The 24,106-nt window shown below is 41.4% G+C and overlaps 1 protein-coding gene across 18 annotated transcripts; it reads right to left on the reverse strand.

The window, feature by feature from the left end:
* Nucleotides 1-135: 135 nt before the first annotated feature.
* Nucleotides 136-23,556, reverse strand: TMPRSS2 (transmembrane serine protease 2). 18 transcript variants are annotated; one of them, XM_068914473.1, is made up of 16 exons: nucleotides 23,289-23,521; nucleotides 18,191-18,236; nucleotides 15,455-15,564; nucleotides 14,202-14,272; nucleotides 13,223-13,418; nucleotides 12,847-12,930; nucleotides 11,316-11,435; nucleotides 9,831-9,960; nucleotides 8,634-8,744; nucleotides 7,747-7,790; nucleotides 6,826-6,994; nucleotides 4,809-4,984; nucleotides 3,503-3,598; nucleotides 2,978-3,120; nucleotides 2,212-2,364; nucleotides 136-2,038 (listed from the first exon to the last, which is right to left on the reverse strand). In XM_068914473.1, the coding sequence occupies exons 4-16, from the start codon at nucleotides 14,214-14,216 to the stop codon at nucleotides 2,027-2,029; spliced, it is 1,449 nt and encodes a 482-aa protein (XP_068770574.1). In that variant the 5' UTR covers nucleotides 14,217-14,272; nucleotides 15,455-15,564; nucleotides 18,191-18,236; nucleotides 23,289-23,521; the 3' UTR covers nucleotides 136-2,026. The 18 variants fall into 18 exon arrangements, with proteins under 18 accessions (XP_068770574.1, XP_068770535.1, XP_009677790.1 ...); XM_068914434.1 differs by having other exon boundaries at nucleotides 15,455-15,610; XM_009679495.2 differs by having other exon boundaries at nucleotides 15,455-15,613.
* Nucleotides 23,557-24,106: the final 550 nt, after the last annotated feature.

A 24,106-nucleotide genomic window follows, 5' to 3' on the forward strand; every position in this document is an offset into this window, starting at 1 on the left:
ATAACGTTATACTTATGATATCTTTCATATGGAGGATTTATTTTAAAAGGACAAAGCCGTGCTTTGCATAGCACAAAGAAAGCCTGCATTCAGCTAAAAATTTTGTGCTTATAGAAGTGTGTCATTTAGTAATATCCAAGCAAGATGCTGACAAGAAAAGCTTTCTCTTTAGTGAAGGATAGAAATGATGGAAGGTGTTTGATCCGCTGATGTGAAACTGCAGCAGCAGGTGGGTGACTATCAACCTGCAGTACAGCATTCACCTCAGGTGGAGCATATAGCTTTCTTAAAACCCTGTTTAACATCAGAGCCAGTCTTTCACTTTTCAGTACAGTGTTTTGCTACAGTTGACTGACGTTACTGTGGGTCTAAAGCCTTCCAAGAGCCCAATATCATAACACTCAAACATTTTTTATTTCTATGTATGTTGAACATTCCTTAAATTTGTTGACTACTTCACGGTATCCCTCAAGGCACACTCGATGCTTATGTGCTATTGAAAACATCCTCTCACCCCTAGAGAAAAGAGGCAGGTACACATCGCTTCAGGCAGCATTAACAAATATGGGTGCCTTAACATATTAACAAAACAGGGTGCGACAACCTCAGCCCACTGCCTTTAAGAGAGATTTCATCAAATCCAGCCACTGAATAAGCTCAGTGCTTCTAGACATCCAACTTTTTTCCCTGGGTTTGTCAAGGACCTGAAATAGTGGAAGTTAAAAAAAAAATCTCTTGGATTACCCACTTGTGTTTTTAAAATCAGATTTTGAGAGCACTTCAGACACTGAATTCAGCAGCTGCTTCCAAAAAAAACCAAGTAAACAAACACAAACCACCACTAAGGAAAACTATTTGTAAAAAAAAATCCAACATATATTTATTTGGTGCAGTGTTTCCATGCAAGACAATTGCATTTCAGTACCAACAGAGAAAATAAGACTAGTAGAGTCATTTCACTCAAAAGATGTATCCTTCTTATTAAGAGTGACTTGTTATGGCTTTTTGATCCTCTTTACTATGATTATAAATTATTTTTTAAAACCCTAGCTGAGATGGCGTGCTGATATTTAAGACATTTTACTAAAAACATACATGCAAATACATAAAGGAGAGCTTTAAGGAATTACAAGCCAAATTTAATAAACGAGGTAGTCATCTGGTTAGGCAGAAACAGCTTTGTGTTCTTTGCCTCTGTATGCATAGCTGCAACAGGAGGTCTATAGCTTGCAACACAGCTTCATTGGAAAAAAAAACTTTGCCCTTCGAGAGTCATGCTCTGACGTGTGCAGTCACAGACCTCACCAGCCGGACGCTTAATTCACTGCTCCCTGCCACAGCTCGGAGCCATGGCAGGTCTTGCCCTCGAGGGATTCACAGTGGCTTACGGCAGAACGGCACTTTTAGTAACTGAGGTGGTCAGACGGATCTCACTTTGAACAATACGACTTGGACAACAGCTGTCAAGATCCTGAGGACTTTTAACAAGCTAAATATACAGTATCTCTTCTCTTCTTCTACTGTAGTGCATGAAAGCTTCCCTTCATATATACCAAAAACAATTCACTTTTTTTTCCTTAAATTGCCAACCAGCAGCTCAGAGATTTGATGTTCACATTACTTAATATTTAATTTAAAAACACTACTAAACCAACTGTCTCGACATCCTGCTACAAAAATCTTAATTTAAATTGTGATCAAGATTATCCTTATAAACACGTGCCTGATTATCAAGTGAAAGTTACAAATAGAGTAAGCAGTTGATTTTCTGATTTCTCCAAGCAGAACAACTTTCTGCCAGGCACCACGTTAAGGAGAAAGGTGCTTATTGTGATAATTCTTCATTGATTAAATCAGTCACTGCAACCAGCACAGAACCAAGTGTGCGATCCTTCATGTTACTTTTTAAAAATAAAATTCAAAGAGAAAAATCATTTGTAAGGTGAATAAATATCCCAGGCACCCATGGCTTAATTTAGTCTTGTTCTCAGAAACGTGGATCAGCAAAGAAGGAAAGAGAGTGTTGTCATCTGTTTGCCTGTTTAAAAAACAAAAGCAAAGGCTTGTTCAAACAAAGGAGTTCTGCTAAGAGACTCGATCTTATCAATTATATGGATGCTTCTCAAGGAAACAGCTTTATGGTCAGATAAGTCTCAGGTTATAAATATTTAAATTCCATTTAAAAATATTAAAACCCTCCAAATATTTTACCTGCATATTTTTATAAATCCATTCTGTAAACACAGTCATATTCCCATAAACTCCAGGTCTATTGGGACTAGCACAGCCAGTTCCCCAGCTGGTATCTCCAAGCAACCACCACAGAGAGTTTTCGTAAGTCACTAAAGGACCTCCGCTGTCACCCTGCACAAAACATAGGCGTATTATTAGTTCTGTGGCCACCTGGAAAGACACAATTCATTTCACTTCAGGAATACCAGTTAGGTTTAAGAGAAATAAATGTCATTTCTGCACAGTAACTAAAACAGCTTGCTATAGCAATTACAATATTAAATGATGACTATGTAATATGCATGAAAATTGTTTGCCCAAAGCACTAAATGAGATAGATAGTTTATAGACCTCCCTGTTCACAGGCATAATATTAAGAGTGTTGCCATTATCATGAAGAGTACTATTCATTCGTTTTTCAAGCACAAGACAACAAAAAACATCCTTGAAGCATTAAAAGGGACTGCCTCACCCTCTTCACATGTTTAGCAAGAATTGAGCGCTGGCAGCTATTCAGAAGATCGTAACAAGAGCGTTCCCTTTTAAAAGGATGCGTCACAAAAGAAACTACAAGCCTGACTGAAATGTTAGTCACTTCTTAATTTTTTTAGCATGATCAGTTTGTACTTAGCAAATGACTAAAATAAAAAACAAAAAAACACCAAACACATACACATAACCTACTAATAAGAAGACTTAAAATAACCAACTACATGATTACTAGATGTTAATAAAAAATAATTACCTGACAGGAATCAACTCCTCCTTTTAGAAATCCGGCACAGATCATTGTAGGCAAAACTATGCCATTATAGATATCAATAAAATTACATCTAGAACGTTCTATTAAGGGTACCGTAGCATAATTCAAGTTATTTGATGTTTTACCTGAAGTTGAGACATGCACAAAAATACAGACACAAGGACAAAATTAGAACAAACACCGTAATACGTCGCTATCACAAAACCCAAGATGAAAAAACTTATTAGAAACATGGGAACGGACACTTGAGTGTATGGTCCACAGCACGCAGAATACTAAGACATTAAAATTCCCTTCCAAGAGGTCAGTAAATTATCGTGCATCACTGTCAGTGCACTGTAAAGCAAGAGAACATGGAACCTGCTTATTGTAGCCCCAAATAATATTGGGCACATTGACAGATCTGGCTCAAAACTGTTCACTGACTTATAACCCACGCAGCAGCTATTTGTAGACTGAAGGGGCCTGGCTTTATACAAGACGAAAGTATCTGGGAGCCGCGCTTACCTCCTGGGTACTCTGCTCCCCACCCAGATATCCAGCACTGCTGATCTGACTGGAACGTCATTCCCGGATTAGGCAGACAAACTGGCCTTATATTGTCTACAAAGCAATTACAGTGAGAGTCTGTAATCCCAGATGTCCAGACATAATGCAAAATAAATACACTTGAAATATTTGAGCATGACCAGCACTTGCTTATACATAAATACATACACACTATGCATTTTCTCTGTACTCTAGCTTCCTTGCAGTTAATCAATTCCTGTGCAAAGGCGGCACGGGAAAGCTTAGCAGCTGCCCTTTCCTAAAGGCTGCCTAGCCTCGACCTCAAGGTGAGGAACAAGCAGAGTTAATCGTTACAGCTGAATTCGTTAGGCTATCAAGATAATTAACATCCGCTCTTTGACAGCAAAGGAAGAAAAAGGAGAGAAGAAAATCTTCCAACAACTATAGAAACAGTGGATAAATAACAGACCCTCCATGATACCTCTCTGCATTCTCTTTGCAAAACCCTACTGAAAATAATCATAGCCCAAGCAGGACTGGATGTAGCCCATATATAAGCAGTATTAAACACATGAAAAACAAGGCACAAAAACGTGCATGGTGAACAGACAACCTCCCTACCCTCAGCAGCAGAAAAGTTCTTTCAGGTTATTTCCAGTAGCTTTCACTTGATGCACTGAAACATAAAGCACCCATAGAGATAGCACCTGTATAAAGCCCTTTAAGTTTAAATAATGCTTTGTCTTCTAGTTTTTACTGCTTGCTTACAAACAGCTGACGTCCACCTTTAAGAAAAGGCCCTTTCAATTTTAAAAATTAAAACAAATAAATAAATAGATAAAGTCACCTGCTAACACGAGGAGTCTGAGCAGGAGCTTGGAACAATTCTACTTTTCTCTACTGCGTTTTGATATAACTTGGCTTAAGGTTTAGTCAATTGCTCTGCCATTACATCCTGAGGCTGCACATATAAGAGGCAATGATACTTAGGCACCTTATACTATTTTGCTGCAGAAGTACATTACTTAGATGGAGAACAGTGAAGGAGTTAAAAGCTCACCTAAACTCCTCAATGAACTTCTATATACAAACCTTTGGTATGGTACTAGATTTAAATAAACCCTACTTAGAAAATTCAGTGTTCAGCCCAAATCGCAGAGGGGACATTAAGATGTCTCTACCCACATTTCCTGTTCTTCCCATGGGTAAGTGTCTAGAAAGATCTCTTGATTAACTTCAGAAGTTTTAAGAGAGGTGCTCATTGCTGTCAGTTTTTTGCCTTTAGGAAGAGCAGAATGCGTACCAGTAAAAGTCAGTGGCACCTCTAACTTCATAAGGGCAACATCGTTGTCTTTAGAGTCTGCATCATAACCTGGATGGGAAATTATTTGTTGCACTCTGTGTCCCATTTTTAAGAACATCTCATTCTGATTCAGGATCCCAGCATAAACTCTCCACCTGTACGGGTCAGATAATTGTCTAGAGAAAAAACAAAAGGTTAGAAAGTTTGCTTCTTTGGTAAGGCGTCCCAGCTTACAGCTTCAAAAATTATCTTTACTCTGACCAAGAATGCACGTGCATTTGACAACCGTTTCTGAAGACAAAGGTAAACAGTAACTTTTGACTCCTTTACTTTTGGCCAGTCTCTCCTCAGTTGTCAACTTTAACAGCACTATTTTTCACTGATGTTAATCCAAATGTATTAACACATTCGGAAAAGAAGTAGAAAAAGTCAGTGATCAGATACTTCTGTTCCACACACATCAAAAAGGTGCAAATAGACAAACAGTGTAAGAGGGACATAATTTAACTAAAAAAAAGAAACAACAAACCCAACAAAAATGCAACTCGCAATCAGTTTTTTGAAAGCCAAAGTGCAAGGCATCGAGCTTTGGGAAAGCTTGATTCCAATTTCTAAACATAAATACATAACAATTCTTTGAAATAGGTTAAGTATTGCTGCCTACTCCCTTAGCCACTCAGCTCAGCAAATCGCCTCTGAGACTGCAGCACTGCAGTCTCCTTACTGATTTCAAGACATCAAGCAGTTATTCCTAAGTAAGTCTCACATATCAGTGGTATTACCTTTGTGTACTATCTGAAGCATGGAAGAAGCAGAAGCCAGAGTTAAGAAAACCAGGATCTTTGAAGGAATTTCAGTGTCTGGAAAGTGCTAGGATTTTTTATGTTAAGCACACTTGCTGGATATAAGTTAAGGAGTCATTTAATACAGTTTACAAATGCTCTGTAGAAAACTGCCCACGAGTGTTAAACCTCTCTCGATCAGAAGTGCTGAGGCAGCAGCTGTTGTGTAGGTCCCACAAAAAGCCAAGACTGAAAAACAGTTTTGTACCAGCTACATGGCTTGGTTGCCACTCCTAGAACTTTCACATGTTACACAGCTCAAACTAGAAAACAGAAGAGGGATAAGATCTTTGCGTAAAAATAAACATTTGCATTCCTTTCTCAAGGTTAAGGACAAAGTTATTTTTCCTTAACTTAGCCTCTAACTGAGATCCAGCCAAACAACCGTTAAAAAAAATTTTTTTCTTAGTTTTAGTGGATTTTTTCCTCCAATAAAAGTGGCTACCTTTTAAATAGATCCTGCCATAGAACATAAGGTATCAGACTTTTGAGTGTCCTTTAAGCTTCTGTTTTCATAGGTTAAAACAGACAAAGCACCAGCTTTTTTTGTTGTTGATATCCACATAAAGTGTTTCTTGGTCAGGTAAAATCTAAATTTAATACTCCATTGGGCTTTATTACCCTGTAGCCTGAAGATATGAGGAACTAAACAGTACATACATCTTAATCTAGACCAGCTTTAAACTGATTATATTTACTGTTCTGTGACATTAGAGGGATTTTTTTCCCCCCCTCCCTAAAGAGTAATTGAACTTCTTGTTGACAATTAACCTTGTACTGTCCGGAGTAAATTCGGTTACCTTGAATTCACCTCTTAAGCTGGGTGGGTATCTGTGCCCAACAGCACCGTCCACCTTTAAAAAGTAAGTAAAGATTTTCTTTCCATCGGAAGCAAACAGCCAATCTGCAGCTAGTCTCTTCCAAAACAAAATTTCCTGCAACGCTTTAAATCCACGTGGCTACCCAGCCAAAATATGATGGCTAACACTTGCATTCAAGAAGGGGAAAAAAGGCATTCAATTCAGTTTTAAAGTGGAAAGCTAGAAGACTTCAGCAAATGTTTAACCTCGCTTTTGGCCTGAAGTGGCAAAAATTCGCCATTCCTAAGACGAACGCAGACAGCCACATTTATTGCTCGGCCCTGCAGGTCAGCTGCCTCGGAGTTTGCCACTCACCCTTCCACGCAGTGAGCGGCGGTCACTATCCACCCGGGGGCGATGATGGAGCCGCCGCAGATGTGGACCCCCTGCACGTGGAGGCTGACCTGCCACGGCCACTGGCCCAGCGATGCAATGCTTCCGCCCACGATTCTGCTCATAACGTTTTTAGTGGACAGGCCGCACTCTGAGGGGTTATACGTACAGACATTAGTCAAGGAACAAGTTAGTCCAGAAGGCAGATTCTTCAGCTCAGGCTTCGTTATCACCCAGCAGAGGCGTGCACTAAGCATGCTACGCGGCTACCGTTTGATACGCCACAAGCCAAGCCTCTGCCACAGATTCGCAGCACTGAGCTGCACGCTGAGGTCCCACGACTCGTTTAGCTAAGGCCCTCTTTACATTACAAACATCAGTCAGCAGATTTGGCAGATGCTGCCCTCAATTTATCAGTTCAAAATGACTGTAAAACAGTGGTTTGCTATACCTTTGAATGCTGCTGCATTCAAATATCTTTGATGAGCCACACAAATACACATCTTTGTGCTATGTAAAAAAATAGGAAACAGTTAGGAATCATCGCTTCGCAGTCATCACCATTGGGAAAGCACTGCCCACCCGACGGCCACGTGTCAGGCAGCAGATGTGTTACAGACTTCCCGCCACAATTGCATAGCAATGGCTGGAGAGTTTCATCATGGGCAAAGTATTTCAAGGAACTGGTGGCAACAAAGACAAAAGCAATTGGGGATAAAACATCCCCCACGTCTCCTCTCCCACCCCGGCTCTCATATTCCCTGTCTGAAACTTGAGAACCACAGCTAAGTCATCTACCCATCAAAAGATGATGGCAATTCTTTACGCAGCCTGAAATGGCTTTCCAGCCACAGCAGTTCAAAGCACGAACAAGCAGAAGTGTAAGAAACAAAAGACACTTACTTATGCAGCGCAGAGAAACCACGTTTCCTGAGACACAGAAGTCACTGCAATAGAAATCAAAAGGCAAAGAGGCTTTTAGGCACACAGCAGAGCCAATGGTGCACACAGGCCACCCTGTGGCTGCCTCCTGTCCTTCCCAGCTACGTGCCCTGCCTTCATGCTTGTCTTCCTGCTGAGGGTCCCTCCTTTCTTCACCCCCTCCAGCTACGCTACTAGCACCCATGTGGCCATCGCCGTTTCTTCCATTCACCAAAATTACTCAGGCCCTAGCACAGGTAGGCAGTACAAGAGGCTTGTAAACCTACTGAGGAACAAAATGAAGGAGAGCCTAAGAAAAAGTTGGACTGATTTATGAAGTAGCTGTAGCAGAACTTAAACAGGGAGCCAAGGGAACCTTCTAGGTACAGCAGTCTACAGGTTTGGAAACTAAACTCTTTAGAGTAGTTTAATGATTAAAAAAAACAATGCCTTCTACAGTGAAAGATCCATTTTCCAAGCCGTGTGTTCATGTGATTTGAAAAAAAGAAAAGCAGTACGAACTGCTGCGAACATCTCACAGTTATTAGTATCTCACAGGAATTCATATCGATGGCCAAATAGCGTCATGATAGTTTCTTTAATATGGCAACCTTCTGCACAGCATTGAAGAAACAGAATGGGACGTTTTCCCTTTTTTCGAAGAGTGAAAAGACAGGAAAATGAGAACTGTGATTTTAAATAGCAGGGAGAGTAGTTACTGCAATCAGATGAAAAACAAAGTCTCCTTTCCTCTACTAATTCCCATTGAAAAATGTGCTGGCTTTATGCTACTGGTAGAAGCTACATCTCTTACACCTACTGAAAAGACTCCTGATAAAAGGAAAGAATTTTGTATTAAGCAAAAATACCTGACATAGAGCTTTTTGTACAAGTCTATGTTCTCAGCACTTGTATTCAGCTTCAAAAAGCTTTTAAAGCCAACTCCAGTTGCTATTCCTTGACTATAGTAATATGTATCTCTGTAAAACAGAAAAAGTCCATTAAGAAACCCAACTGTTTCAGTTTTCAAACAGCTAATAACAAACTGCACCAAGCTAGAGCTTCTGACATGAATACCACTATAAAACTTTTTTTATTATTTTTTGCACTAAACACAGTACAGTGCCAGAGGCTCAGATTCTTTTAACAATAATTTATAATATTTATTAATAATTATTTTTAATATCTTTTAGTAATCTTTTAATAACAATTTTTCAAGTTCAGTTTCCCATCAAACAACCAGATTAAAATAATATTTTCATCCAATATGAATAGTAGGAATTTCCAGCCCCGTGGAATGGGGCATGATGAAGAGATGCTTCTGCTGCTACATTTACTTAGGACAGTGACAGACAGTAAGTATTGCCATTCTGCAACACCTTTTAGCTGAGGACTGGCTCTGCGAGGACTTGCTGCTGGGCCATCTGACTGACTTGGGACTACTTTGGGCATTGCTAGTTCAGATATCTTACTACAGAGTGTCCCTGTGCAGCACGGGCAAACACAAGTTCTGCCTAGACAAAAAAATTCACCCTATTACTTCGTGCATACCACAGGACAGCATTTGCCAACCTTATCAACTTAAAGTATCAGCATAAAGTATCTCAGCTACAGAAAAATTGAGGTTATAGAGTTGTGTGGATCCAATCTGGCTAGCACACCCGTTGCAAATGTTTGTGGTGATCTTTCACATTTGTTACTCATCTCCTCAGAAGGTCAAGGCTTTCTATGTAACACTAACAATGACAGATTAAGAGTTAGATTGGGCGTTACTGAGCAACTATAAAGAATCAGAACTAACTCAAGTGAGTTCTTAAAGACCCCTGTGAGTGAATGTATTAGACACAAGTGATCCAAATACACCATAAATGCTGCATCCATGCCAGACGCTGTGATATGTTGAAGAATTGTTACAACACCTACCGCTGCTAAGATCAGACCCATCTGTGATCATGACTGCTAGACTGGAAACTATTTTTTTTTTTAGATGCACATTCTTAGGAAACCCTACTAGGGAAATTTTAACCTTTCCATGTCTTTGCGAAGTTGAGCAAGGTTATACTTACGCACTGTAGCCCATGTCTTGACATGCTATCTTTCCATAATCGTCATTCCAGTCATCCTGACAAACAGGATACCAGGACTCGCTGACAGGTGAATAAACCTCCAGGATAAAATTTGGTCCAGAAAGTCTAACTACCATGAAAGGAAAAAGACCTAAGAACAACACAAACTCTACATTACTAGTCTTTCTCTACTTAAAGTTATTGTTACCCATGATATTTGTTAGCCATAATATTTTTTTGTAAGTATGAATGAACTGGGGTTAATTTAACGCTGCCCTCTATACAAATTTTAGGTAAATATCTGGTAGACAGAAATACCACAATTATTTAATTCTTTGGTGTAAGGCAATTTAAAACAATTACCAGTTTAAAATGCAAATGTACAATATCGTGTTCATCTTTTCATCTCAGCTCTTAAACCCTGAAGATTCTTTCATATTCTACCACTGAAGACTGCAATATCTGATTTTTATTTATCTTTTCTCTACATATACTATGTATTTCTTAATATACCATCTTTTAAACATACATAAGTTAGAATATATTTATATATACTATATTAGTACACTATACCTTAACATACCATATTTCTTCATATAAGTTCTTGTAGAGCAAGAATGTGACATGACGCAATTAGCTTTGCCCTTCCAAACTGCATTATGCATTCATTTGCAGAAGAATTTAATATAAAATAGTTCAAGCAAAAGAAAAGATGGAACAAGCTTCTACAAAAATGCGTTCTTCAACTAAGCGGAGAGAAACGGCTTTAGTGCTTAAGTCCTTAAATGCTAACACTGCATGAGGCACGTGCAGAAAAAAAGTTCAAAAACAGAGAATAGGACACAGCAAGAGCTTTCCAGAGTGGCACAGGCACAACAAAAGCACTAGAAACATGGCGTGTCACAGCTTTGGAAAGGACAAATTAACGACATTTACACCTTATACTCTGAGCTGTGCACTAAAGCTTCCTTTGCCATCTTTTCAGCTGAAAATACTGATCAGATTAGCCTGCCTTCTTACACAGAGGAGTTACAAAGTGATTGACAGGAAGAACTGGGAGATCAAGGAAAGAGGAATGGTAAGGTATGGAAAAAGACGAGCCAGGTCACTGAACACAGCCGGATTAGTATTACCACCTGAAGTCCTACTAAGAAGTCAACAACAGTGACTGCTATTCAAGAGCCTACGTTACATTCAGATCTGCACGTACTAGGCTCAATTTAAAAGATAATATTTTTTAAATTGATTCTAAGTTAGGCCAGCCTAAACCCTCAGGTTAGTCATTTTGTTTCAGCTGTGCAACACGATCGGAAACATACTGAAGACCAAGACACAGGATTTGAAGCACAGGCTAAACCACTTTAGGGATACAGCTTAACCTAAACTGGCCCCATTTTAACTTAGGCAAGCTTTAGACATGGGAAGTTGCTCAAAACCGCTTGCAGTTAGCTGAAGTTCTCCCCGCTGCAGCCTGCAGACACTCACCACAGCGGTTTTCGTCTTCGCCGTTAGGGCAGTGGCTCACCCCGTCACACCACTGGGAGGGCAGCACACACGTTCCCGAAGAGCCGCACTCTATTAAGGAGCCAAGACAGCGATTCTCTACTGCAAGGGAAGAGCAATACCCAGCTGTTAGACTGCGCGTCAACTTAACCTCAAGTGACTATTGCCAGCTCACATCTTCAGGAGTATGCCAGTTTGACAGAGCAAAACATTAGCAAAAGCTCTTAAACAAATTCAGAGACGGGAGGAGAACCTAGCCTGACACAACAGATTTATTGCTCTGTCCTATACGCTGCTTGCCAGATTAAGTCATTGATGCAGCTAATTGGATTTTGTCCATTGCCTCCCTTGAATTAAGCAAGCACCATCAAGTTGGTTAAGGAGTCAACTTTACACTGGCAAAGCTTATAAGCAGAAGGAGGAAAGTCATTAACTCCAAATACAACCTGCCACTTTTGGTGCAATTTAAAATAAGATTAGTCTACCCAGTATAATTCAAAGTGATTGAAAAAGGCAAACAAACAAACCCTAAGAACACAAAAGCAAGAAGTTTCATCCTTATATTTTTAAATTAACTCCCTTCTCTCTTACTCTCCCCTTTCCTCTACTACAATAGAAAAAAGAGAGTTTCCTTAAAAAATAATTTACTATGTTTTTATCTCCTCTGAAAAGTGATTTTCACTGAAAGCGAAATTAAAACAGCACAAGACAAACTTCACCTAAGCTGAACAGGATTGCTCTAGCCCAATTTCAGAGCTCAGTCACTCCAGATGGGGATGACTTCCAAGGTTAACGTATCATCTGTGTTCCCACCCAGCGTGGTTGGGCTCACGCAACTTTAACACATTTTCAAAAGCAAAAGTCTCATAGAAAAAAATAAGTGTACAGGAATTACTTCCTCAGCTGCCAGAAAGAAAATATATTCTGACTATTTGTACTCTTACAGTTAAGGTATTCAAATTTATTTCAATCTCCCTCCTTAACTTGAAGTTAAGTGAAGTTAGAATTTAGACATAAGTTTCAGAGATAATACACAGCAGTGATTTCCCTAATGAAATTCACCGTAGAATGTGTTATCCAAGCAAGGTCACACACCAGCTTTCCCTCCATGCAAAGACCCTTGCAAGAGGTCAAATCACTCTTTAGTAAATCCACTGCACTGAATTGGTGTAGCTGTTCTGCAGCAGCTTTTGCCAGATAGATTGCAGCTTTCCAGAAAAGTCAGCTAAACAAGCCGCTTCAGAAGAGTGAAAAAACTGATGATATCTCTTGATGCCAAAAACATATCTGTTTGACAGAGGAAGGAAAGCAATAGCAGCACTGTTTACTCGAAATAACTGAGTCATTATATAGCGACATAAGTTGATCTCTTAAGAGCTAGGCAGCCAGGACTTTCCTGTCCTTAATTCAGCATCAAATGGAAGACAAAAACGTGTATTTCTGAGCTTACAAGTTGAATACATCTTTGCTTTGTTTAATAAACATTTTGTTAAAACAAACAAAAAATTCTTACCAAAATACCAAATGAAGAAAGCAGCAATTATACAACATATGACTATTAAAACGGATGAGATAATGATTATGACTTTCTTTATACCTGAAATGAAAGCAAGGATAAAAAGACATATTAGGTTCCCAAATAAGGTCATTTCTAGCATGGCCACTAGAACTATATTTCCTTGAAATTAAAATTTTTGCCAGTCAGACTTTTCTCCATTCCATCACCATTCCTCCAAATCACACAGGTCTTATCCAGTTACACTGGCATCCCAGCCGGATACTATTTTTTCATCCATAGAGAGGTGGCCAGCCCTTGTGGACTCTCTCATTTGTAAGCTCACTCTAGAAGGCATCAAGCCTAAAACTGGAAGAAATCCGGACAATCTTACTTGATGTACAGGTTCTCCTGGACGAATGTGCCACTGGCGTACTCGACTGATAGGTAGCAACTCTTGGGACATAGCTTGGCACTGACGGAGCTTTTGTAGAGAGGTACTGTGGATATGCATTAGCACCTACTGGTTGCCTGGCAGAGGAGAAGTTTTCTGGCTGAAAGCCATGATTTTCATAGTATGGTGGTAGCCTCTAAATGATAACATTTGGGAAGGAAACAGGAGAAGACAAAAAAAAAAAAAAACCAGACTGCAATTAGAAAAAAATAAGTTTAATATGTTATTTACATACAGAACTATACTATAATTTTGCTAATGCAGAAATTCACCATACATACCTATTAGCGGCTCACATTTACATGGGGAAAGATTTACCGTTCATTAGCCTAATATCTCACCCTTTAAATACTAAAAATAACATATAGTGCAGCTGGAACAAATATTGAGATCAGTAATGCAACCTAAAAAGGATTCTTGAACCCAGTCCACCATTTCATCACAGCATCTGACAGGGTGGAAATGAGCTGCAAGGACAGTTTAAGGCGGTACTGTCACCAAAAGAAATGCTGACAAACAACAGCGTTGGTGTATCCAGTGGTCCCTGTCTATGAAAAATGCTTACTGACTCATTTTGTCCAATGGCAGGACCAGCTATACCCAAGCCATGTCTGAAACACATTGGCCCATAAGAGGTTGTGGAATATTTACCTGGTAAGACCTTTTAGGAAGTAATTAGAAGCCATTCCAATCTATCCTTCAAATACAAGTTCTAAAAGTATAAATCTCTCACAGTAGTAACTGAGCATTTGAAACAGTAGCTATTTCAAGCCTCTTCCACCTCTCTCACAGTGCACCTTTCCCGTTTTGCAGAGAAGAAAATAGAAGAAATACTTATAGCCACATTTAAAAAGGTGTACTAACCAGTACATCACTTAATAGGCCCACTTAAAAAATAAGGAATGTTTTGTTTACTTACTACAGTAGAGGTCATCTTTCCTTTGTCAGCAATGCTGAATCAATTCAAGTGTTCGGAAATAAAGTGTCAACCTATAAACAAACAGAAAACGATCACAAATCGAAAGCTTTGTCCAGCTTTGTTGTCAGTTTTCCTTCGGAAAAATGCCAAATCTGGGGGAAAATACCAGAGGTATTTCAAGAGAGGGCATAATTTAGGATATAGCATGAAATCAGATCTTAATAGCCTCTCAGTGCAACCTTGACTATTACACACTGGCAACTATTCATTAACACGAACGCCGCACACACTGAGAAGATTGAGTTAGTGCTCACTCACTGACAGCATTAGAGTTAAAGAAAGAATACCCTGGCAACAACCCATACAGTATCAGTACCAAGTTCAGTTCTTCCCTTCTCTCTCAGCACTTACTCATATATCATTCTGAAGTTTATGACACAGACACGAGAACATGAACAAAGCACCAGGAAATACAAATTCAGCTAACTCATTTAATAGTGCTACAGCAAGCAGCCCCACAGGTCACATTATTTTCACTCTCCTGCATTGTAAGAAGCTCTCCTCTTGGTCAAATTTTAGCTAGTACACCAAAAACAGAGAAAGAGGCATCGCAGGGAGAAAATATGCCATATCAACACAAAGTTTTTAAAATAGAGTAAAATAGTTGCATCCCACATTTAAAACGTATCAGTTTATTTAAAAGTCAGAAGAGGAAAAATAAATAAATAAAAACCACCGATTAGAACAGATACCAGACATTCAAAGTGTCTGCCACTACAGTTCTAACATAGGCAGTTATAGCCCCTCTCCAATCAATCATTTTAATAATTTAATATGCAGACCTCTCATAATACTATCCTACATTAAAAAAGCATAGGAAGTGTCTCAGTCATCCTCTGAGAAATACCGTTCTCCTGCCTCCAGAGCTGTACCTCGTGTACAGGCACACCATCATGAATGCTGTTGAGAGCCACTATTGTAAAGAGCAGTTGAGTTAAGACACAGCATAATTCAGCCTGAAGTATAACATTATGTTTCAGAGCCTGTACTGAGGTGTCTTCTCACCCTAAACTGCGCTGCAAATGTCTCTGAAGCCGATTTCAACAGCATCCAGAGTATGCCAATACTTGATCACAATTCAGGAAGGCCGATTCCGGTACACGCCCATTAAAGACAGCAAAAAAATTTAATATATGCTGTTGAACTCTTATTTACACACCAGACTGGGGAAAATAAGCTTTACTACTGCTTACAGTAAGTGCATCAAGATTGGTGACTAAGTCTTCAGAACTTCTGGTTTATGTCGCATCCATTCTTACCCAGCTCTTCAGAGCAGTGCTGGGAAATGCAGTTCTGCCCAGACCTAGAGGCCAAGTAACACTTTAAAGGAAGATACTCTTGTTCCTTGTCTTCTGAAAAGTAAACAAAAAACAGTCATATGAAAGCTTAGGGATAACAAACTAAAGACTACTAGGGATAGCAAACTGAAGACTACTAGGTATTTCTGAGGTGAGTCAACAGGTACACTATAACCAAAAAATACCAAAACATTTTCTACAACATCACAATTTGAAGTGCTTTGCAGGTTGGCAGACTTCCTCATCCTTTTTTTTTTTTTTCCCAATTAAATGAGAAAAAAATTCTCTTTGTTGATTAACTGGCTTTAAAATCATTACTACCAATGCAGTTCTTGTTAATTTATTTCCAATCCGATTGCTGAGTAATAAAAGTTTTTTCACCATCAAGCCATAAAATACAGGAAAGACACAGGTATATATGTATTTCCATGGAGATATTCCAAGGCTAGTACAAAGAGATTAAACGAAAAACACGAGAGTCCCCCGTAGATTGCACTCTTAAAAGTTAGGCAAAAACAATGGATAGCATTCAAAAATGATATAATCTAGTTTTTTAACATGCATCACTGATACACCTCAAAATGTTTTACACATAAATCAAAGGTAGTGCAACAAATTTACAGATGAGGAAACCGGATCACGGAGAAACAAGCTGACCTGAGAAACAAGCCCTGTCCCATCAGCTGTAGAGCTAGAAGTGACCGGTCTCTCTTACCTCAGTCCAATACTTTAGCCTCTAGATTCACCTCATACTTCAGATAGATTTAAATAAACCCCCACATAAAAGTATCATAAACCCACCCTGGTATAGAAGAGGTTAGTGGGAACACAGAATTATCCTTGTTTCCCATCGCCAGTCATTGCCCCAGATATCTCGCAAGTATTTGGCACATAAGGGGGCACATCCGAAGAAGCGTTAAGTGTCCTTTAAAGTGAGCTGGGGCAGTCAGAGCGAACAGCGAGCCCTAGGCTAGGAAACGGATGGAGCTCACCCCTGCAAGAGACAGGGCCCGTGGAGCTTGAACCTTGCAGGGCAGCTTGCTAAGACTTCACATTGCCTGCTCACGTCTTAGCTTTGAAAAAAAATACACCCAGGTGAGGAAAAGACCTGACATTTAGAAGCGGTCAGCCCCTAAATTTCCCTTTACTCCAGTATGGAACAGAGCAAGTGTTTGGACTTCCAGAAATACAGAATTCCTAAAAGTCAAGTCTGCTTTTGTTTCAGAACTCTGAAAATAAAGAAATAATGCTACTGTCTCTAAAGACAGTCAAAAATAGTGGGGTATAAAATGTATAGCCATTACTGACAGTATATTGACAAATATAGTGAAATACACTGCCTTCCAGCAGGCACCAACTTGAAATATCTTAGCTTCTTCTCATCTATGCCTTGGGAGTGTGGAAACTAAAGTTCTATCATGTCTTTATTTAATAAAGACTTCTTAAGACGTTAGTCCTCCAAAGGCTGGTCCCCCTCCTAACTCCAGGAGGGGCCGTTATCTCCACCGAGCGTTGAGCTGTGCTGCTCAAATATAAGCGGTCCTCTCTGCCACCACATCCTCCTAATCTCCTCACCTTGTGACTGTTGGATGAAGGTAAGCCTCTGCCTATGCCTCCCGTGGGTCATTTATAGTGTGCATCCTTCACTAGCTGAGAGTTAACACCCCCAAAGGACACAGGAAAGGACAAAAGGCAAAGAAATCCTAAAGGTTTAACCCCAGTTTTGTTAACCACTGCTGCCTGACTTGAGATAGATTGCTTTTGCCTTAGTTTCTGCACGCAAGAAATAATAATGATATTCCTTATCACACAGCATGCTCTTAACTGTTAGTCAACAGCAGTACCATGCTTGTAGCATTCTACCCAAGTACTCCTAGCTATATTTGTTTCCACGTAAGTCCACAGGATGGAAAAATTACCTTCAGATACTCTAATGTAACACTGCTATTTTGCTTGGCGAGTGAAGCCAGAGATAGACTGACAACAGTATACTTCTTGTACTTTTGTATTACTTCAATACATATTTTGTGTCATTTGCGGAAATAAAAACTTTATTAGCTGTTTGCTAAGCTGTATGATAACTATCAACAATGAAAAAAAAACCCACAGACTAGATCTTAATAGTTATACCTACGTAAAAGCAATCACATGAAAACAAGAAAGAAAGGAGAGGGAAGAACAGTTAAAAGCCGAATGCATTGAGATAAGTTCAGCTTCTAAAAGGAAGAATAAAAGCCTGTAAAACAATCTACATGAGCAGTGGCTAACATTTGCCTCATACAAAGTCATATCCAAGAAATTATCAGTTCCCATTTTCCAGATAAAGAAATTAAGAGACTCTGAAAACTCATTAAAATAGTAAAGGAACAGCTCTAGTGCAAAGCTTGATTTATAAAAAGAGCAACCCAAAGCTTTAGCTTTTGTTGATGCTATGGCTGTTGATGCTAAAGGAGGCATGCTTTTATTTCTTATTCCCACCAATTTTATATCTTTCTAGAATCCTCAGCAGTGTGACCTTAAACACAACCGCTACAGGAATTTTACCATGAAAGAAATGGGGGAAGAGTTAAAAAAAAAAAAAAAATTGGAGAGAGAAAAAATGAACAGAGAGATGATTCCAGGTTCACTCACATGATCTTTCTTTCCACACACTGGGCAATTCTTACCTCTCTTCTTCCTGGAGAAAATAAAAGCAATGCATTCAAGACTCCTATTTAACAAGCAGCACCCAAAAAAAAAAAATCACAACTTACAAACGAAGTATAGAAAAGTTTAAAAAAAAAACTATTAGGTATTAAAGAGAAAAGGAGATGAGAATGTTCATCTAGTTTCATTAACAACGTTTCCTTGATACTACTTCAAGAAGAGGTACTGGATATTTTTATTGAGGATTAAAGAAATGAGAATGCTGTTTACTCCACAGGCTAAAGTTCACCCTGGGGAAAGAGCCAAAACTGAATCTACAAGCAACTGAAAGTTTTACTAAAGTCATCAAAATTGCATTCTTCTGGTACCCTGTTTTTTCAGCTAACCTTCTCAATAGGCATAAGCTCTACTTAGGGTGCCCATATAGCAGCATTAAGCATCTGGCAGAGAGCTTTAAGAGACTATGCAAATATTTATATGAAAGCCAGGTTCCTGCAAATACAGCCTCAGCATTCCTAGATTTCCCAAGAAATTGTTTGGGAACTCTTATAGATTAACTCCTAAGATATCATTAAACTGTAGAACTACTTATCAACAGGTGTTAAAAAACAGTGCCTCTTGATAAGTGCTACCAACAATTCAAATAAAGTCCACAACACAGCAGTATGCCCAAGGCCAGCAAACCAAGATTATACTAATACTACTTCCACAGGCACAAAAAAAAAGAAAAAGTTGCTATAGGAGTAGCAGTCCCATTATAAAAGTTAAAGGACATCGTATTCATACTATGAGTGATTGTGTATTTGTCTTGCCTAAAAACAAATGACATCATGAAACACTGTCTTTCACAAGGACATCACATGATTTTATTTCAAAAAAAAAAAAAATTACATCGCATGGCTAAGGAGGCTGAAGGATATATTTGCCAAGCAATAGCTGCAGGGGCAACTGCTGCTCACAATATCCACCACCTTGGGCACTGATCACTTCTTTGCTAGAGGATGCAGCAACAGCCAGCCCAGCATTTGGATGCTGTCTTTCCTTATATTACATCCCCAGCTCTGCCTATGCCCTCGTCCTTCTGCGGCAGCAGCAAATGGCTTCATCCTGCTGGTAGTAAAATTCAAGCCTCCCTACAGGACTGAGAATCTTTGGCTGGCTCTGGGGAAAAAAAAAAAAAAACTCTCCAGGATACTCGTCTACTATATTTAAGTTGCAAATAAATGAGCTTACAGACATGGTTATCACTTACTAGTAAGTATGCACTCAGCAGAAAAAGAAGTCAAGACTAGAAATGTAACAAAGTAGACTGATTCAGATATTTATCTAGGTCAGCTGTTTCCTGCCTCTGAGCTCAGGCTCCTGAGGAGCTGTAAACCACTTCTAAGGGGTCTACAGCAGACAAGAAAGAAAAGCAAGCCTCCTGGCAGCAGGCTTAAATTTCCTCCAAGGGGAAGTCCATGCTGCCAGAGAGGGGCTCAGACAGCCACTCATCGAAAAGGCATCAGAACAACGGGTGTGGTGGCACAGCCGTGGCTTAGCCACTGCCTCCACACTGCAATTGCTGGTGTGGACTGACCCTTGACCAACACGGGTTGTGTGTTCGGGAGCAAGAGCCTACACCTCTAGGAGTGGCATCTCCAAAGGAAGTATTTTAAATCAGCATCCTTTTCAATGTAGTCTTAGACCACTTTTTCGACTTATTTCCATTTCCCGGGCTAGGGTGTCATAATACATTTGCCCTAGATTGACTTTCCTATGTACCAGCGTAACTTCTAAAGGTTTAAAAATAAAGCAAAAAATGGAAAAAGTTAAGTCCTACTTTGACATCGACCTTTACCCTGGTCCAGACGTCATTCCGTATTACCTTTGAGTTGACATACCAAGGTAACAGCTGCGACTGCAACCGTTTCACTGATCTTTGCCACGCACAACACCCATCTCTTCCCCCACCTACCTGTGCCTCAACCGACGCAAATCAGCCTTCACAGGCCAGGCTGCTTCCTTCGGTGCCTTCTAAAGTGCTAAGGGCACTAACATAACTTTACTCAGGGCAAACAAACCGGGACACTTAGGACAAAGGAACCACGGAAGACTGGTGTCTCCTCTCTCAAACTCACTGGCACCCTCCCCCCAAAAGCTGAGGTGAAATTTCAGGTCCAGGTAGGCTATGACCACGGGTAAAGCCACCGGGGGGGCATTGGTTGCGACAAAGTTGTGTCCTAGGAGCTTTGATACGGTGCCCGTGAGAAGGAGGTGCCCGTCTGTCAGTGAAGTTACTCGTCTGAAGTTACTTGACCAGATGTGACACCCTCACCCCCCAAAATTAGCACTTCTGCAGGAATCTACGTAACGGCGGTGACACTGATACATAACCAAGAGGGTCCAGAGCCGGATTCTCCCCTAGCTTACTCTCCGCTACTCGCTACGCGACCTTGAACCAGGTGTCTAATCTCGCTGCGGCTTTGTTCCCCTTGGCCACGAGGGCGAGAGAAGGACGCCGCTCGCCTCAGCCTGCGCCAGGTGCGGCTGCTTGAGCGGGCGCGCACACCTTCACCCGGTACCTGCGAGCATCGCATGAGCCCGTTCCCACCATCCGCTCCCCTCTCCCAGCCTACCGCAGCCCCCGGCCTCGCCTTCCCTACCGCAGCGGCCCGTCCTGCGCTTACCATTAGATAAGCAGGAAAACCGGAGGGGGGAAGGGAAACAGCAACACCACGAAAAAACAGATTTTGTCCGCCTGACGCAGGAAGTCGGCTGGCCAGAAACGCGGCTCCGAGCGCCGGGGTTACTCACCTGCTGGATTTTGGCCAGCCCGCCCGCCCACCTCCCGGGAAAACGCCGGCTCCTCTCCCGCCGCCGCTTCACAGCCCGAAGATGTAGGAAGCCGCCGCCGCCGCTGCCCTGGGCGCAGCGCCCGTCCCGTCCCGCTCCGGACCGCGCCGCCGAGCCCCGCGCTTCCCTGGAGCCGGGCCGCGCCGGGGAGGAGCTTGTCCGGGCCGGGGGGAGCCGGCGGGAAGGGGCAGGGGGGGCGGAGGGCGCTGCCGGCCGGGCGGCTCGCCTTGCTCGCCCCGGGCGATGAGGTCAGGCCTGCCTCCTCCCCCCCTCCTCCTCCTCCAAGCACGGCAACGAGCGGAGCCCCCCTCCCCGCCGCCTGCCCGTGCGCGGCGGCGGCGGCAGCAGCCGCCCGAGGCGCCCGCGATGCCCCCAAAGGCGCCGGCTCCTCTCTTGCAGGTGTTGAGCGAAACCTGCGGCGCCGGGCTTGCTGTAAGGGTAAAAATCGGTCCCGGTGAGTGTGCTTCTCGGGAGGTCGTGTGCAAATAAGAAAGCGCAGCCCTTCTCGGAGCTGGGCAGGTCGGGAGCTGATAAGGAATACCCATAAAAGTGTCCACGCGGAGGGAAACTGCTTCCTGCTTCTCCCTTCTGCCCTCCAGCTCCATTTAATGAAGGGGTACTCTTCAGCACTATTGCAGTCTCAGTTGTCATGTGACTTACACAACTCTCCAGTAAAGGAGACATAGAAATGAGGTTTGCAGTGCTCGTTTTTGCTGCCAAAACTCGGCTCTACCACACACAAAAAAAAAAAAAGAATCAATTTATGTTAACATCAACTTAGGATGGGGATTTCTATAAATGTGTGAAAAACCTCCATCCACTTGTAATAGCAGCTCCAAATTAACTGGAATATTACCTTGTGCTACGTTTAACATCTTCTCCATGATGAGACTGCAAATAATGAAAGACTGAAAATACCTATGTTTGGCATGACGTGTGTTTGGGTTTTGTTTCTGCCTTTAAACACATGTGGGGCTGGCTCCATACCCTGTTCGGTGGACATGCCTGGCAATGTATGGTGCGCTCTCCAGAAGGGCACTACAAGATCCCTGCATGGCTGTGGCCTCGCAGTGCCATAGCTCATGGTGCCCAAACCAGAGTGCCCTGTTTCCTTATGCTCAAGGAGTTACCTCAAATGCAGCAGGAAGTCAAGATCATCGTTTCTGTATTTTTCCAGCTTCCCATATTTATTCAAATGGGACTATATATCTTTTGACCCTTTAGTACAAAAAGTATTAAATGTGGAGAGCATAGGCTGAAATATCTTAAAAATTGCCTAGATTTTTTTTCAACTGGACCTTTTCGCAGGGTTGTTTATGCTCATGTTCTCCCAAAAGGAGTCAGTGAGGGCCAGTAATTTTCCAGTGTGCGTTCAGTTGCAGGAACTGCACCCTGAATTTCACCTGCAGTAAAACATAGGATTATCCCAAGTCATGCCTAGAGCCAGGGTGCGGTGCCTTGTTACCCGCTGTGGTTCTCTACAGTCTTTGGCTGTGTGGCATGTCCCTGTCTCTGCTCTGTAGAATCTCTGCCAATGGCCTTCAGAGCTTAAGAGGTCTTTCAGTTCTCAAGCACAGTGCCTGGTTTTAAGGTTTCCCTGTTATGTTTTCTCACCAAAACAGAAGGAAATGGCTCTGCAAACTGTCCCATTTTAAACATGATACAGGGAGATACCCCTCAAGATCTTTTGTGCTCTCTGGGGAGAATCTGAACATTTCCTGACCTTGGAAATTCACATAGTTGATTGCTTTTTCTTCCTTTCCCCTCAAAGATCCTTTGGAGTCCAGGAGACCGTGCACTCCTATACTGATGCTGTGTCCAGCTTCTCTCTTAATGAAGAGCTCCCTTAATTATTAGGATATCTAGCAATTAATGCTCCTAAAGGTATTTTTTTAAGCTTAGGAACATCCCCATATCTCATCTTGGATTTGTCCAAACATCTTGTTACAGGTGAGATGAAAGGGTGATATAAAATATATAGGCAAGTTCCTGTGTACTTTGGCATTGTCCATATGTGGGCATTTCTAACATATTACAGTCAGTTCAGGCATTATAAAAACTGGGCAGAAGGACTCGGTAGCAGGACTGAACCAGTCACCAGCAGAGCATACTTGTATGCTCCTGTGACAGAGGAGCTTTAGACTCTAGCAGGTGACCATGTTGCTTTGCAAACTATGAAATAATACCAGATCAGCGGGGATTCAGTGCAGCTCCATTAAAATTAATGGCACTCTGCTCAGTTACATACCTGAAGATCTGGCTGTGTGCCAGCAGCTCGTTGATTAACACTGTTAACACCTTCTCTTCTCACTGGTTAGAGTGAAGTCAGATGAGATGGCTGAGGAGTGGGCCAAGAACTTTGCTGCCAGTGAAATGGGCATTCCCATTCTCTTTTCTGCAGTTCTTCTCCCCCTCGCTCCAAGCTGTAACCTATTCTGTATGAGGCTGGCCTTTGGCTCACCAAAGGGCTGACGATACAGTACTCTAACATGGTAAAAGGTTTGTTTTTTTTTTTTAAGCTGGGTTAATGTTCTGCAAGATTAACTGAGTTTGCTAACAAAGGTCAAATGTGCACTAGAGCTGGAGCGCTGGAGGTAGTGGAGGTGGGGAAGGGGACACTGCCTCCTCTTGGCAGCAAAAGTTGTAAGGTCTGCTCAGCTGGTCTTCTCGTTGAGGACTAGTTAGTGGTCTTGTGATTTCTTAAAAATATTTGCATATATGTCTTACTATGTTTTAATTATGCAGGTCCGGTTTTAGAGAGTTAGGATATCAGCTCTTCATCTCATTAAAGGGTCATGAGCCACCTTAAAAAGAGAGCTCAGGGTGGGTTTTTTTGTCCTTGTTCTTCAGAGTTGCTAAACGCTTCTAGAGGGGTAGGTGAGTACTCTGCTAGCCAGGGACATCCTCTTGTTCAGGATCCCTCTGAAAGACTTATGGCCCAGAATTACAGATATCTGAGAAGTTAAAAGTTATCCAGGATAACACTCATCATCTTAACACTTACTTCAAATGCTTTTTTCTCACTTAATAGTTTCAATGTTCAGTGAACCACTTCCTCCTCCACAT

The sequence above is a fragment of the Struthio camelus genome, chromosome 1 (genome assembly GCF_040807025.1).
Source record: "Struthio camelus isolate bStrCam1 chromosome 1, bStrCam1.hap1, whole genome shotgun sequence".
Taxonomy (NCBI): domain Eukaryota; kingdom Metazoa; phylum Chordata; class Aves; order Struthioniformes; family Struthionidae; genus Struthio; species Struthio camelus.

What these genes read in the sequence shown, in the direction of transcription:
- TMPRSS2 (XM_009679492.2), bottom strand. An exon ending in TTTCTTCATTTGGTATTTTG is followed by an intron (nt 11,436 to 12,846) that starts GTAAGAATTTTT and finishes CTTCCCTTGCAG; the next exon opens with TAGAGAATCGCTGTCTTGGC. An exon ending in TACAAAAAGCTCTATGTCAG is followed by an intron (nt 7,791 to 8,633) that starts GTATTTTTGCTT and finishes TTTCTATTGCAG; the next exon opens with TGACTTCTGTGTCTCAGGAA.